General features: G+C 30.2%; 2 protein-coding genes and 1 long non-coding RNA gene across 3 annotated transcripts; 2 read left to right on the forward strand and 1 right to left on the reverse strand.

The window, feature by feature from the left end:
- The first annotated feature begins 1,327 nt into the window (after positions 1–1,327).
- Positions 1,328–2,235, forward strand: LOC128293182 (uncharacterized). Its single transcript, XR_008283283.1, has 2 exons — positions 1,328–1,522; positions 1,967–2,235. It is a non-coding gene; the product is annotated as an uncharacterized LOC128293182 (long non-coding RNA).
- Positions 2,236–4,059: 1,824 nt separating this feature from the next.
- LOC108488920 (inositol 3-kinase) lies at positions 4,060–7,142 on the reverse strand. The gene is made up of 2 exons (XM_017793193.2): positions 6,425–7,142; positions 4,060–4,461 (listed from the first exon to the last, which is right to left on the reverse strand). The coding sequence occupies exons 1-2, from the start codon at positions 6,902–6,904 to the stop codon at positions 4,456–4,458; spliced, it is 486 nt and encodes a 161-aa protein (XP_017648682.1). The 5' UTR covers positions 6,905–7,142; the 3' UTR covers positions 4,060–4,455.
- Positions 7,143–10,770: 3,628 nt separating this feature from the next.
- LOC108487417 (vacuolar cation/proton exchanger 3-like) lies at positions 10,771–14,722 on the forward strand. The gene is made up of 11 exons (XM_017791759.2): positions 10,771–11,195; positions 11,373–11,440; positions 11,534–11,562; positions 11,651–11,847; positions 11,924–12,136; positions 13,079–13,204; positions 13,295–13,411; positions 13,553–13,606; positions 13,694–13,810; positions 13,900–13,996; positions 14,198–14,722. The coding sequence occupies exons 1-11, from the start codon at positions 10,911–10,913 to the stop codon at positions 14,248–14,250; spliced, it is 1,356 nt and encodes a 451-aa protein (XP_017647248.1). The 5' UTR covers positions 10,771–10,910; the 3' UTR covers positions 14,251–14,722.
- The last annotated feature ends 106 nt before the right edge of the window (positions 14,723–14,828 follow it).

The raw sequence follows: 14,828 nt of genomic DNA on the forward strand, positions 1-14,828 counted from the left end.
TTTGTAATATCATATGAAATTCAATTTTAATATTTAGAGAAATGAGTGTAACACCTCTAACCTTTATCCGTCTTCAGAACAGAGTTACGGAGCATTATCGAACTTTACGGACTAATTACAAATATTTTATTACCTTTATTATACAAATTAAGAATAAGTCATACAACACACATATTGTCTTTTAGATTGGTCCTCGAGGCCCAAAATACACATTAGAAGTGAATCGGAATTAAACCGAACACTCAAGAATTTTTCCCAAAATCTTAAAAATTTTCTTAAGAGTATAGGACACACGCCCATGTGGCTCACATGGCCAAGAGACACGCCCGTGTCTTAGGCCGTGTGGGCATTCGATGTGAGACACATGGCTGTGTCCTAACCCGTGTCCAAATTTGGGTAGCTACTGACTTGGATCGCACGGCCAAGCACACGCTCGTGTGCTAGCCCGTGTGTAAAAACCTAAGCATTCTGTTTTGAAATTTTAAGGTGTAGAGGACACACGGTCAAACTACACACCCATATACCATGCCGTGTGTAATGACCTGAATTTTACCATTACCAAAAAAGTGTATTTTTGGGTCTCCGTTTCTGAAAAATAGATTCTTAAATATTTATTAAAAATATTTACGAAGTTAATCGAGTGGTTAATTAGAGTTTAATTAAGTGAATTAGCTTAAATTAAGGATAATTGGATAAAATGATTAAATTGAATGAAGTGTGAAAGTTTAATTATAGAATAAGGAAAATTGAAAGGGCTAAATAAGTAAATAAGCCAAAAAGAGTGCCAAGTGTATGACAAAATAAATACAAGTGTAATAAATATAATACAGATTTGTAATACATGTATATATTTACTTATTATTTAAGTAAATATTAATGTATTTATTATTATTAAATTGATATTATATGATAAATAAATAAAAGTAAGATAAATGTGTGGTAATGATTGGGTACAAGTGTATTAATAAAATATATATACTTGTAATGATTGTATTTTAGTATTAATAGATATTTATTATTTATAAAAGGTATTTATTAATTAAATAATTATATTATAAGATTTTTATGTGAAAAATAAATAAAAGTTGACAAATGTATGGTGCATATGGTGACATGTGTAATACTAATATACGTACAATTATAAAATACATGTATATTTACTTATTATATAAGTATATTATTAAATTATATATTAGTATTAAGTAAAAGATATTTATATAATGAATAGATTAAAGAAAGACAAATGTAATAATATATGTATACAAATGTAAAATAGATATTGGATATTAAATAGATATTTCATTATAGCTATTATTAAGTTATTATAATATATATATATATATATATAAAGTAAAAGGAATAAAAAGAAAAAGAATAGAAAAAGAAAGAAATGATCAAACGAAACAGAGAGCAGGGGAAAGAAAGAAGAAAGGTACAGAGAGCAGGGGAAAGAAAGAAGGAAGGAAAAAAGAAAGAAGGAAAGATGGGAAAATTGGGACTTCAAGGTTTGAAAGTTAAATAGGTAAGTCAATTTAGCCCTTTTTACTTAACTTTGATGTTTTGGAAGCTTTGGGACAAGGTTTTGATGAAATTAAGTGAATATTTTGAAAGTTATTAGATTTCTAAATATTGTTCATGTTGAATAAAAAGATGAATTAGGGGTTAGATTGATAGGAATTCAAGTTAGAAATGAAATAAGGATTGAATTGTAAAGTAATTCATAAGTTTTATGTTGTAGGAACTAAATTGATAAAATTTCGAAATTAGGAAAATATGCTGGAATTTTAATAGTTAAGGATGAGTTTGGACAAAATTTGAATAAAATGAAGTATGAATTGAGATAGAAAAAGTAAGTGAATTTAGTTAAGATTAAATTGAAATTAAAGTAGAAATTGAATAGAAATTGTATTAATTAGATATAAATTAGTAGTGAATTAACGAATATGAATTGTTTTAATTCTCATAGCTAACGTTGTCTCGGGAAATCTCGGCTAAGCAAGAAAAAATGACAAAGACAACGGGAGTTAACTCAAGAAAATACGGTTTGTATTTCTATAATCGAACTTAATACTTAAATTATTGGATATATATATATATATATATATATATATATATAGTAGGTGTTTTGGGATGATTATTTGAATTGGATTGAATATTGATTATATTGAATTAATTTATGAATATATGTGAATGTTTGAATTGAAATGAATATTGATGTGGAAATTGAATAATAAATATTTGTTATATTGGAAAATATATGTAGTTGGAAGTGTGATGAAATTGATAGAAAATTGTGATTATTGTGAAATTAAATATTTATTAGTGAAAAGTGAATGGAATTATATTGAATTGAAAAATATAGTTAATTAATTAAAATATGAATTAATTGAAAATTGAAAAGTGAATTAAATACCCTATTAACTAGTCGGGCTAGTTGGATATAGTTGGCATGCCATAGGATATGGAAGAGTACGGGTTTTGCCGACTTCTTCGATCGAGCACTTATGTGCCGACTCATCACATTACTATTCAATTATCGTTACCGATTCGCACTTTGTGTGTCGATATTGTTATCTGTTACCATTATCATTATTCTTTTTGGTTTGTTTCGATGAGGTACTCTGTGTACCGTACTGCTACTGTTAGTGTTCTTGTTCTGGCTTCGGCCGATGAGACACTATGTGCCGTACTGGTGTGTTGGTTGGATCCGTGTATCCGTCTAGGTCCGAATCATGTTAATAGGGGTAAGGAACTGAAAAGATCGACTGTTACTGAATAATTTAATTGTTACTGTATATTTGATTTTTACTGAATAATTGACTGTTACTGGATAACCGATCAATTGATTGATATTGAATAACTGACTATTACTAAATAAATAATTGTTCTGATTAACTGATCGTTAATGAATATTACTAGTTGATTAATTGCTATTGAAAAATAATAAATGATTTTGAATTTAAAGTAGACCAAAACATTGGTTGGAAAGTGAATGTTTGAATACTCATTGAGTTTGAATAGTTCAATATATATAAATTAATATGTTTTATAATTGTTTAAGTGTTCAAATTATAGAAATACCATCGAGTGTATACTCATTGTCACGGTTTGTTTCGTCATGCGAGTTAAGTTAAGGCTAGATCATTGAATCAGCATCCCTGGCCAATCCTGAATTCAATGAGGTAAAGCATGTTGAGTATTTGTAATGGTATGTACCTAGGATGTCTTATGAGAGTCATTTAGGTTGTGAAAGTATTGATAAAATAAGTAAATTATGATTGGCAATAGTATATAGTATAAATTTGAAATTTGAAAGAAAATTTCGTAATAATTCTCATTTAGTCCCGAATTGATTTTACTGTTCATATTGGACCGCGATGGCCCATTAAAGGGACGTCATCTTAAAATTATGATGAGTCTGAACGTTTATATTTAATTAATGTCTGTATTGTACTGTACTGATTGGTAATGTCTCATAACCCTGTTCCAGCGATGGTATGGGGTTAGGGGTCGTTACACCGTGTGTCACACACTGCTGAGACACATGCCCGTGTCTATACCTGTGTGGACGAAAATAGGTCATTTTAAGGCCACTTTTCTCACCATTTTTTGATATCAACCTGTAGACAACAATTCAATATACCAAATAGCCCCAATCAAACAATAAACACAAGCCAAAAATCATGTTTTAAACATAATAAGCTATCACAAAATTCAATTGTCTAAACTTACCAAATAACCCCCTTCATTGGTTTACCAATTTTACTACTAAATACATGCATACAACATTTAAGATTTATAATATTTACTGACATTATTTCATTGCCAAACCATCCCTGTACATGCCATATAAACCATAAAATACTTAACAAAATCTACTAGAGGAAACTGGATAGTATGCCTTGATGTGTTGATCCAATCCTCCGACCTCACGTTAATTTACAAAGAACATTATACAACATGAGTAAGATTAATGAAGCTTAGTAAGTTCATTGGCTTTAAATATAAATATTACCAAACATACTAAAACAACTCATTTAAATAAGCATTCAATATACATTTCCTGCCAATCACAACTTCAATTGATAAATTCTCTTATTTCATATCAGAATCAACAATATCATTGAGTCTTCAACCATTAGTATCAAATGTCACTTACCGAATTAAAAACCTTTTTCAGACTAATGAATGTCTTACAGATATGAGTACATCGTAAACTGAAGCCCAAGAGCTGAACAGAAGCACATAAGTGCTAACGAAAACCCGTAAGAGTTAAACAGAAGCTCATAGAAGCTGAACGGAAACCCATTAGGGTTAAATGGAAACTCATATGAGTTAACTGAAGCTCATGAGAGCTAAACGGAAAGCGAACATGAGTGTCCGCAACAAATGCCGAACCTCAGTTTACTTGGGTAATTTTGCCGTCAATTCCCCTTTTTCACTGAACGATTGTACTCAATCCTGCATTCCGTTCACTTTGAACATTTCATTCAATTTCGTAAATTTAATAATAATTTTATTCTCAATAATTGCTGAAAATAAATACAAGATACCATAAAACTTAACCATACGAACTTACCTGGACTAAATTGTAGAATTCATAGTAATTCAGGAACTATTCTTTTAATTTCTCTTTTCCTCGTTGATCTACAGACTTTTTATACAAAATATAAAATTATTCATCCATTAGCACATATTTTCAGCCTCACTCCATTTTACAATTGATACCCTTCAATTTTTAAAATTACCCATTTGCCCCAACTTTTATAGTTTTTACAATTTAGTCCTTCATCAATAAACCCATCAAATGAGGTAATTTTTCTCAATTAATACTTTATATAATTATTTTAGACTACCATACAACCATTATAATTCAAAATTTAAACATCAAACGCTAATTCTCAACCTTTTTGCGATTTAGTTTTAAAATCTATATCTATTAAAATTACTTAATAAAATTATCATATAATAAAATTAAAGCTTCAAATTCATGATAATTCATCATAAACATCCAGCACTCATCAATGGTAACTTTCAAAGTCATCCATGAAATAAAAAACTAATGGATTAAATAGTTGGACCTAGTTGTAAAAGTCTCAAAAACATAAAAATTACAAGAAAAATGCAAGAATTGAACTTACTTGTAGAAAAACCAACTTAGAGGGATTCCTCTATGGGGTTTTTCTAAGTTTTAGAAGAAAATGTCTAGAATTCTCATGAAAATAAAAATTTTAAGCTTAATTTTACAAAATTTTTAATTTTACCCATTGTTCACACTATTTGTTCATTCTTTTTAAGGCATATGCCGCCCCGGACATTTTCTTTTGGCATATTTATGCCTTAAGTTCCTCCTTATTCATCACTTAGGCTATTTAATCACTATTTCTTTAATTATTAAATTTTGTACCCTTTTCAATTTAGTCATTTTTAATTAATTAACTATCAAAACGTTAAAATTTTCTAACGAAACTTTAATATTAACTCAAAGACACTCCGTAAATATTTATAAAAATATTTACGACTAGGTTCATGAAATTGAGGTTTTGATACCTCGTTTTGAAACTAATTAACCTAATAATCTTTTAAATCACAAAATTTACTAATTTAAGAATATTTCTAAAACCACACTTTAATCATAACTATTAAATAATAAAAATTTGCAAACTCACTCATTAGATTTAGTGATCTCGAATCACTGTTTCCGACACCACTAAAAATTAGATTATTACAATGAGTGCATAAATGAATAAGTAAAATTTAAATTTTAGGGACTTAAAAGCACATATTTATATTTTTCAATATTAAATATTAAAATGGTATATAAGGACTTAATATTGAGAAAAAAAGTGAAATTGGACTAAGTGTGCACATATTTAATTTTTTATAATTTATGACTAAATCAATTATAGCAAAGATTAACATATATAATCTTTGTTATATGAATGAATATTTAATATTGATATATTTTTCTAAAAAATTATATTGAAATAATATTTATTTTTAAACTTTAGTCAACAAAGACACGTGTAAATAGTTAACGCGCCAAATCACTGTTTATTGAATATGCCATATTGAAATGATTTCATTTTAACTTTCAATTGCTATATATATATATGTTAGATAAATGGTTCATGAAACCTCAGCTTTAAATGACAGTCCAGTAATCAAATCTATTCACTTATCTATATAAACTTATCATCAAGAAATTAGGAATCTTAATATTCTTCAGATTTTGAAACTTAATACATAATCATTTGACCATATTCTTTAAAAAAAAAAACAGAGACAAAAAGTTAAATTATAAGTCTAAAAGTTCATCCCATGTTATATGTCCCTAAAACGTCAGTGAAAGAACAGTAGCTAATGTGCTCAAACATGAAAGCAGTATCAAAATTTCCGAAAAATATGAAGTACCAAAACAAACCTGTAACAATCTCAAATCGAACTTAGGCAGACCAATCTGAGCAACGGAAAGGGAACCAAAAAAATTGCCTACGAAAGCAGCATCATGAACACCCAACCCATGAACCAATGCGCCTACAAACCCACCTAAGAAGCTATCTCCGCCACCCGTTGGATCCATCTGGTTAGCCCCAAATGGCTCGATTTTTATTTTCCCTCTTTCCTGTAAATTCCGCATCCATCTTTCCCATGCGTTACCACACCATTGCCTCACTTTTTCCATATCCATAAATAGTGCCTCTTCCGAAGATACCTTTAGAAACTTTACACACGGTAACCAATGGTAAAAGCCGCTCTCTTTTATTAACCCCACAAGTTTTACCCTATCGTTTGTGTCAAAAACACGGATTAAAGCTTGGATATCTACGGAAATGGCACCGCAGTTGTCAACCATTTTTTCTAGCGTTTCTGGTAATATCTCCCCGCCAACCCCGACCGCCATTCTGAATTCGGATCATTTATCGAGTAGATCTGATGGTAAATCAGGTCGCAAGCTTCGGCCCGTTTCAAGACCCGGTCCTAATGAGCATTCTCGTTGTTATCCTGATTGAAATAGGATTGGAAAACAGTGGTTTTCGAAGTAAAGATGATGGATGGGTTACCCGTTTAAAGTCGAAGAATCCTTTGTTTTAGAAGAATTTTGATAAAAATTAGACTCGATGAAAATATAAATTAAGCTCGGGCTCAAATATTTAATACCATTCAATTTATTTTTATATTACTTTATTTTATAAAATGTTAAAGATAAAAATATATAAAATTATTAAATATTAAATTAAAAGTAATATAAGTATTTTAAAATAATAATATAAGTGAATTTAAAATGGATTTAAATTAAACACTTATAAATATTGACATGTTTAGGCAAAATTTTATATCTATATTTTAGGTCGAAACAGACTTAAAGAAGCACGAAATGTATTATTATCATACTTAAATTCAATCCAAACTTGATTCATTACACATTTAATTTATTTATATCTACTCATATTAAATCTTTTATTGAATTTAGTGACACCAATTAGTGGAGCACCAACTCAATTTTGTCATGATGAAAATACCGTTACAATGTAAGGTAAATTATATTATTTTGAGGCTGTTTTATCATTTTAATTTATATATTTAATATAAGATCTTTCCCAAGTATTTGGGCTGAGTTCGAATCCTAGAGTCGACATTGTTGGGAAAGCTTTACCTGAATATCATCTCGGTGCAAACAAGACTAAACTTAGACTAGAAAACAGATGAGGATGCTTGTGGTTATAAAAAAAATTTCTTTTCATAGGAGATGGTAAAATATAAGCACATAATATGTTTTGAACCGAAACTTTAATAGCTTTCAACATTTATATTTTATTACTCAACGAAAAGTAATTTAATTTTTAAATTAATGTTTTTATAAATATATTTGATATATAAATTCTTTTCACTTAGCTTAAAATTTGGTTTGAAGAAAATGAAGGATTCATGCATTATTTTAACATTATAAAGTAGCTAAGGTTAGATATTATGTATGTATTTTTTTAATTTACGATGTTAACTTATTTTACTCATTCTATCTGCAAGGTAAATAATTTTCTTTTGAATGATTGTGATGTGCAAATTCATTTTAGTTGCACGAAAAGGAAAGACTTCATTTGTAAAGCAAATTAGCTTGAATTGGAATTGCCTTACCAAATCACACAGATCCAAGTTTGTACTTATGGCAACATTTGCATGTCCCCAAGTTTGTACTTATGGCAACATTTGCATGTCCCATGTATCTAATAAAACCTCAAGGGAAATTTCCTTCTTTTTTATCTTTACCCAAAAGTAGTATTGCTTTTGTTTAATTTCATTTGGCATGAAAGATGGAACTCACATCCCTAAATAAATTACTATAATTAATTGAGATGAGATGCTCCCAAAAGAACATGCATGCTACACTTTTTCTCTTTCTTTCTTTCAAAAAGATTGTTTAATCATGGGTACAAAGAATTTTCTAATTTTCATCAGTTCTTTTGATACATCAATGAAAAACACTATATATTAAATGGTGATCAAGATCCAGATTATAGTTTTGTTTTTGGAAGTCTTCCTCAACAAAAGACATTTGAAACGAAACAATTTTTATGTTTTTTCAGAAATTATTAATTTATATATCCGTTTGCCCCAAGAAAATATGAAATATTTTTTTATCACTAATTAATTGACATCAATTTAATTGAATTTTTAATTAAATAGCTTAAAATAAATTAGTGGTTAAAATAGATTAAGGGTGAATAAAATGAAAATTAAATTGAAAAGAAGGAAATTTGAAATGGTAGAGAAATATATAGAAAGATGAAAATTCTAATTTTTTGTTATGAAAGATGGAAAAATGGATCTGTTACTTGGTAGAATTAGAACATGATAAAAAAAGTATTTTTCTTCTATTTTTCATTATTGTTTCAATGGATTCTCTCATTGTTCTTTTCTATTGTTGTTAACCATGCAATCCAGAAGAAGAAAAATCCTTCCCTTTAATTTCTCCTTCTCCGATATGGTCACTCTCACCACCGCACAAACGCAAGACAGCCCATTTCAAAGCATTCTCATTGTTGGTAACTACTGCCACGATATCCTCCTCCTAGGTAGCGCCGTTGTCGCCGAAAATCTCGGTGAAGCCCCCTCTTTCATTTCCAATGTTCAAACACACTCCAATATTTTTTTTATCCATTTTTTCATTCCCTCCTAATCTAATTCATGATTACGAGTTTTCTTTTGGTTAACCAATATTATCGATCTCCTATACTTTACATTAAAAGATTGTAACCATTGAACCCCATATATACCTTAACGGTCAAGGGTATTTATTGTCCCCAAATATGACTTGAGTTCAAGTCGTGTTGGTTGTTCGAATTTTATCTTATTATTATTATTCACCAAAAAAAAAATTATAACTATTCCATATTTATGACTTTTTACATCATTTACAGCGTAAATCACCCTTATTTTAATATCTTATAACACTCACATTTTATTTATTTTTCTCTATTGTATATATCATTTCATTTTCCCCAGTGAAAATCATCAACTATTAAAGGTTTAAATAAGGAAATTTCGTTCAACAACTCTGGGTCAAATACTTGCATTTTATCATATTGTTTTGATTAAATTAAGAAAGTGATACAATTTGAACCAACAAAGGAAAAAATAGCAATAAGGAAGGTTCTAACGCTTTAAGAGGAAAAAATAGCAATAAGGAAGGAAAAACTATTAGCGTTAGTTTTTAAAAAATTAAATTAAATTGTATATATATTTTTAAAATTTACAAATCAACAAACTAAAATTAAATTGACATAAAAGTATAAAGTATGTATATTGTGAAATTAAAATGCACAAATGTTTACTGAGATTCTTTGAAGGAGTGGAATATAATTATCCAACATGTTTACAGAGAGAGTAATAAACTTGCTGATGGCCTAGCATCAATGGTTCGGGGACAAACACTACAAAGTTTTTTCTATTGTTCTCCTCCAGTGAAGCTTTTTGATCAGTTAATTTGGTATTGATGCTATTAGTGTTATGGCACCAAAAATTATATCTATTTAATTTATGTGTTTCTTTTCTATGATTAAAAAAAATTCACAAAAAAAATATCAATAGCTAACTTGCTCTAAAAAAAACGTACATGACTCTTCACGTCTCTAACTATACAAAATCTGTACACCTGTAAATTATTCCAATATGGATGCCGTCTGTGGAAAGTCTTCTACACTACATAATAGCCTGGGAAATACAATTACTTAAATTGAATCCAATTTAGTTGTAATATAAAATAACAATCCAAAGTGCAAAAAATTCTATGCAAACTTTACATATTATAAAAGCTTCCATGCCCTGAAATTCTAATGCTGGAAAAAGAATATGTATACATTGATATATATTAATGGTACAATTAATTGTGTTTAATTATGTGGTGTAATGTTAATGAGGAAATTAAATATGTGAGTTAGATATCATTTTTATGTTTGTTAAACATTCATATTTCATAGTATATCCAATATAATAAATTTATAAATTCATCAAAATTTAACTTTATTAATACTGTGTTTCGAATTAATAAGGGAGCCAGCTTTGATTTGAAGCAAGAGGTGCAAAACTATTGATTTACAACAGCCCCAGCTTGACACTTCATCTATATGTAAACTGTACGTGGAAGGCTAAATTCTCTTGCAAGGATGAAAACAGACAAGTGGGAAAATTCCAGGAAGCTGCACATCCGAAAATGAAACGGTACAGTTTCGATTCTTTTCAACGACGTCAATAAACCATTTGATATCTACGGCTACGCTTCCCATTTGCATATAAAAACACAACAAAAACCTTACATGATTTGCTTTATTAATGTTGGTAAGATAGAAAAGAAATAAAGTTAGTAATTTCAATTAGTTTCTTCTTCATCATATTATATTGTTTGGATATCAATGGAACCGGCAGGGGAGTTCTATCGTATGGAGAATGGAGGAGATCAGTCTAAGAAGGCTGCGATGGGTAAAGAATCATGGAACAATGGGATTCGGACAGCTCAAAACATGTCGAATTCACTTTTGCGTAAGAAATCCGACCCCTTGCTGGTTTCCAAGCTTCGGTTTCAGATGCTTCGACAGTTCTTAGCAAATTTGCAGGAGGTCATTCTTGGTACGAAGCTTGCTGTTCTCTTCCCCGCCATCCCTTTGGCCATTGCTGCTGATTTCTACAACTTTGGGAGAGTAAGTACTTACCTAAACCATGTTTTCAATTATTAATGCAGAAGTATCTTCTTTTCGAAGATCAACATACGATATTATGGTCATTAATTATTATTTTACTCCAACCGTAATGCAACGAGAAGGGTGTCGTGATAATTGATTTTTTTTTTCTTGAATGCGAATTATTGTTGGAAATAGCATTGGATATTTGCTTTGAGTTTGCTTGGACTTACGCCGCTTGCCGAGCGAGTCAGCTTCCTCACTGAGTAAGTTATAAGCTATTTTCTTTTCATTTAATATATTTTTATATGCAAGATTTCTGACGATTTATTTATTTATTTTTTCGTATAATAACTCAGACAAATTGCATACTACACCGGTCCAACAGGTAATTTTTTTCCTTTTTTCTCATAACTGAATAAAAATGTTGAGGATCGAAAACAATGAGAGATGGGGATTGATATATTTGGTTGCAGTTGGAGGATTATTGAATGCAACATGTGGAAATGCAACAGAGCTGATAATAGCTTTATTTGCTCTCTACCGAAGCAAAATACATGTTCTCAAGTACTCTCTTCTGGGTTCCATTCTCTCCAATCTCCTCCTTGTTCTTGGCTCCTCTCTCCTTTGTGGAGGCCTAGCCAACCTCAAAAAGGAACAACGATATGACAGGGTAAGACATCGAGTTTGGGTTCATTAAGTAATGTTATATATTATAGTGATGATTTTATAAAATGAAATTATTGCAGAAGCAAGCAGATGTGAACTCTTCGCTGCTGTTGCTGGGATTGCTTTGCCACATGTTGCCATTGATGTCTCGATACGCGGCAGCGCCAGGGGTTTTGATTGCTGACTCTACACTTCAGCTGTCAAGAGCAAGTAGCATTCTTATGCTTGTGGCTTATATCGGATATATCATCTTCCAGCTTAAAACTCATAGGCAGATTTTCGACTCTCGTCAGGTGATTATTAATTGTTTCGAATAAAGTAAAGCTTAAAAAATGGTATACAAGTATGAAAAAGAAAAAAATAAAGCCTTCTTTTAGGTAACAGTCGTTACAGTCCCTTTTTGTCTATGCATGCATTAGAATCTCGAGTTTCTATTTAATTCCCATAGTTAAAAAATATGCACTGAAAAAGTATTTCTCTAAAAAAATTGAACGCCCAACTTCAGAACTGATTTTGCATTTAACTCGAAAGGTACCCCTACCCTGCATAGTCCGTGATTCCCATTGGAGAATAATAGACATTATTCCATAATAATTTTATTTTTTTATACTATTAAATATAAATATTGAATACTAAAATTTCAACACTAATTATTAAATTTTAAATCTGTGCTGATTTAGACCTTTGCTCTCCTTTTATACCCCAAAACATAAATACGTACTTAAACCTTGATAAATATTAAACCCTAACCCTTAAATGTTAATACTAAACTTTAAATATATACTAACTTTTAAAAAATTAACTCCGAACTTAGTGGCTGAATTATTCTATGAATCACCGACTGTTATGGTAGATTTCATTTGTAGAATGTATTCCTTTTATCTTATAGTAGAAAAAAAATTTAAGTACAAGGATAAAGGCAGAAATTCTCTTGGGGGCTACTAGTAAATTATAAATGTTTGGGGTGTGAAAATGCAAATATAAAACAATTTTATGGATTATAAAATAATATTACAAATTTTTGAGGAGAGGAAAAAGGCGGAAGACCTTGTCTGTCCCTTGACTTTACCGTATATATAAGTAGCAACAATGGAATTTGGGTTTAGATAAATTATTTTGGATTTAAAAGTTTGAATTTTTGAAGAAGATTATAAATTTGACTTAATTTTGTGGCATGGATGTATGATGAGAAATAAGCCATAATTAGTGACTTAAATAATGAATGATACGGGCAGGAAGACGAAGAAGAAGAAGAGGAGGAAGAAAAGGCAGTGATAGGATTTTGGAGTGCATTTAGCTGGTTGGTTGGTATGACTCTCATCATAGCTTTGTTATCCGAGTATGTGGTGGGCACAATTGAGGTACCAAAGTATACCCTTTCAAACAGTTACTGCCTTTTCAATTTTGTATCAAAACAAAACAAGTATATCATGTGTTTATTAATATGTCAGGCTGCATCAGAATCTTGGGGCATTTCTGTTACCTTTATCAGCATCATTTTGATACCTATTGTGGGGAATGCTGCCGAACATGCTGGAGCCATCATCTTTGCTTATAAGAATAAGTTGGTACGTACGTACAATTTTTATTTTTATTTTCATTTCTAATTTGAAGTGAATGCAACGGTATCATTTGTTTATGAATAATATTATTTGGACATAAAATAAAAGTTTATCAATCATTTCAATATGGGACTTTTTTCTTTTCAGGATATATCTCTGGGTGTTGCTTTGGGTTCTGCAACTCAAATATCTATGTTTGCTGTAAGATTTAGGAAGCCAAAACAGGTTTAATTATAAAATGAATGTTAAGAGGGAACTGGGACTGATCAATTTATCTATGAATTTCAGGTTCCCTTATGTGTTGTGGTTGGCTGGATAATGAGAGTCCGAATGGACCTTGATTTCAGTCTTCTTGAAACTGCTTCTCTTGCCTTAACAATCCTTGTTGTAGCCTTCACTTTGCAGGTTCTTTTTCTTTATAACATAACATAAAATTATATATACTACATGATTTCTATACAAATATATATATACACAATATTATTCATTCTCAGGATGGAACTTCACACTACATGAAAGGAATAGTTCTTTGCCTCTGTTACACTGCCATTGCCGCATGCTTTTTTGTTCATAAAATTCCAGCCCCTTTGGGTAAGTTAAGCTACCCCGACCTAAATCCCCATTTCCCTTATTAAACCAAATAATCACATTTTTATTATGACATAATCATATTTAAGATAACAATTTTAATTAACATGTTAATTTAGATTCCGATACATTTTGTGTTGCTACCAGCCAAGTTCTTAACTTCTCATTACTAAACACTAACTAATTGCAAATTTTTCTTGTTAGATCAAACTAATGTAAAGCTCGGACTCAAACCATCAACTGGTATCTCAGCCTAGGTGGCGGCGACGCCTTCTCTGGTGGAGGGGGAGTTGATTCTACCCTTGACACAATGACGACATTGCCGATCAATCATTCATTTTCACAACGCTCGAAAAACTATCTGGTTTCCATTTTGAATATTAAGCAACGACGACGCTTTTGAGTATTTACAGTGGCAAAATGCTTGAGGCCATTTTCAAGACAATATATGACAAGAAATCCAACCAGCTTCTCCAATCATTTGAAATATATATATGTTTGTAAATAAACTGCCTCTGTGATCCATTAATAAGGTTTTTGTCTCTGATGTTTAGTTTATAATGGCAGCATATATATATGTGTGGAAGAAAAGAAGACATCAGGGTGATCAAAGTTTTAATTCTCTAGCTGTTTTCATTAAACTATGCCATTAATCGAATGCTGCCAAAGTAGGGACAATTTGTCATTTATTTGTGGTGATGTAATAAATCATTAGTCATTTGTCGGAAACTAATCTGTATAAACAAAGAATAAGTAAAATAGAAAATATTAAATATTATGTTGAAAACTCTCCTAAGCGAATAAAAATAATAGAAAAAGGAGTTTTCGACTTTTC

Source organism: Gossypium arboreum, chromosome 5 (assembly GCF_025698485.1).
Source record: "Gossypium arboreum isolate Shixiya-1 chromosome 5, ASM2569848v2, whole genome shotgun sequence".
Classification (NCBI taxonomy): Eukaryota; Viridiplantae; Streptophyta; class Magnoliopsida; order Malvales; family Malvaceae; genus Gossypium; species Gossypium arboreum.

Excerpts from the sequence above, each read along its gene's own strand:
- LOC108488920 (XM_017793193.2), bottom strand. The coding sequence starts at position 6,904 with ATGGCGGTCGGGGTTGGCGGGGAGATATTACCAGAAACGCTAGAAAAA.
- LOC108487417 (XM_017791759.2), top strand. The coding sequence starts at position 10,911 with ATGGAACCGGCAGGGGAGTTCTATCGTATGGAGAATGGAGGAGATCAG. Across the intron at positions 11,563-11,650 it reads ATACTACACCGGTCCAACAG|TTGGAGGATTATTGAATGCA; the intron begins GTAATTTTTTTC and ends ATTTGGTTGCAG. Across the intron at positions 13,997-14,197 it reads TAAAATTCCAGCCCCTTTGG|ATCAAACTAATGTAAAGCTC; the intron begins GTAAGTTAAGCT and ends TTTTCTTGTTAG.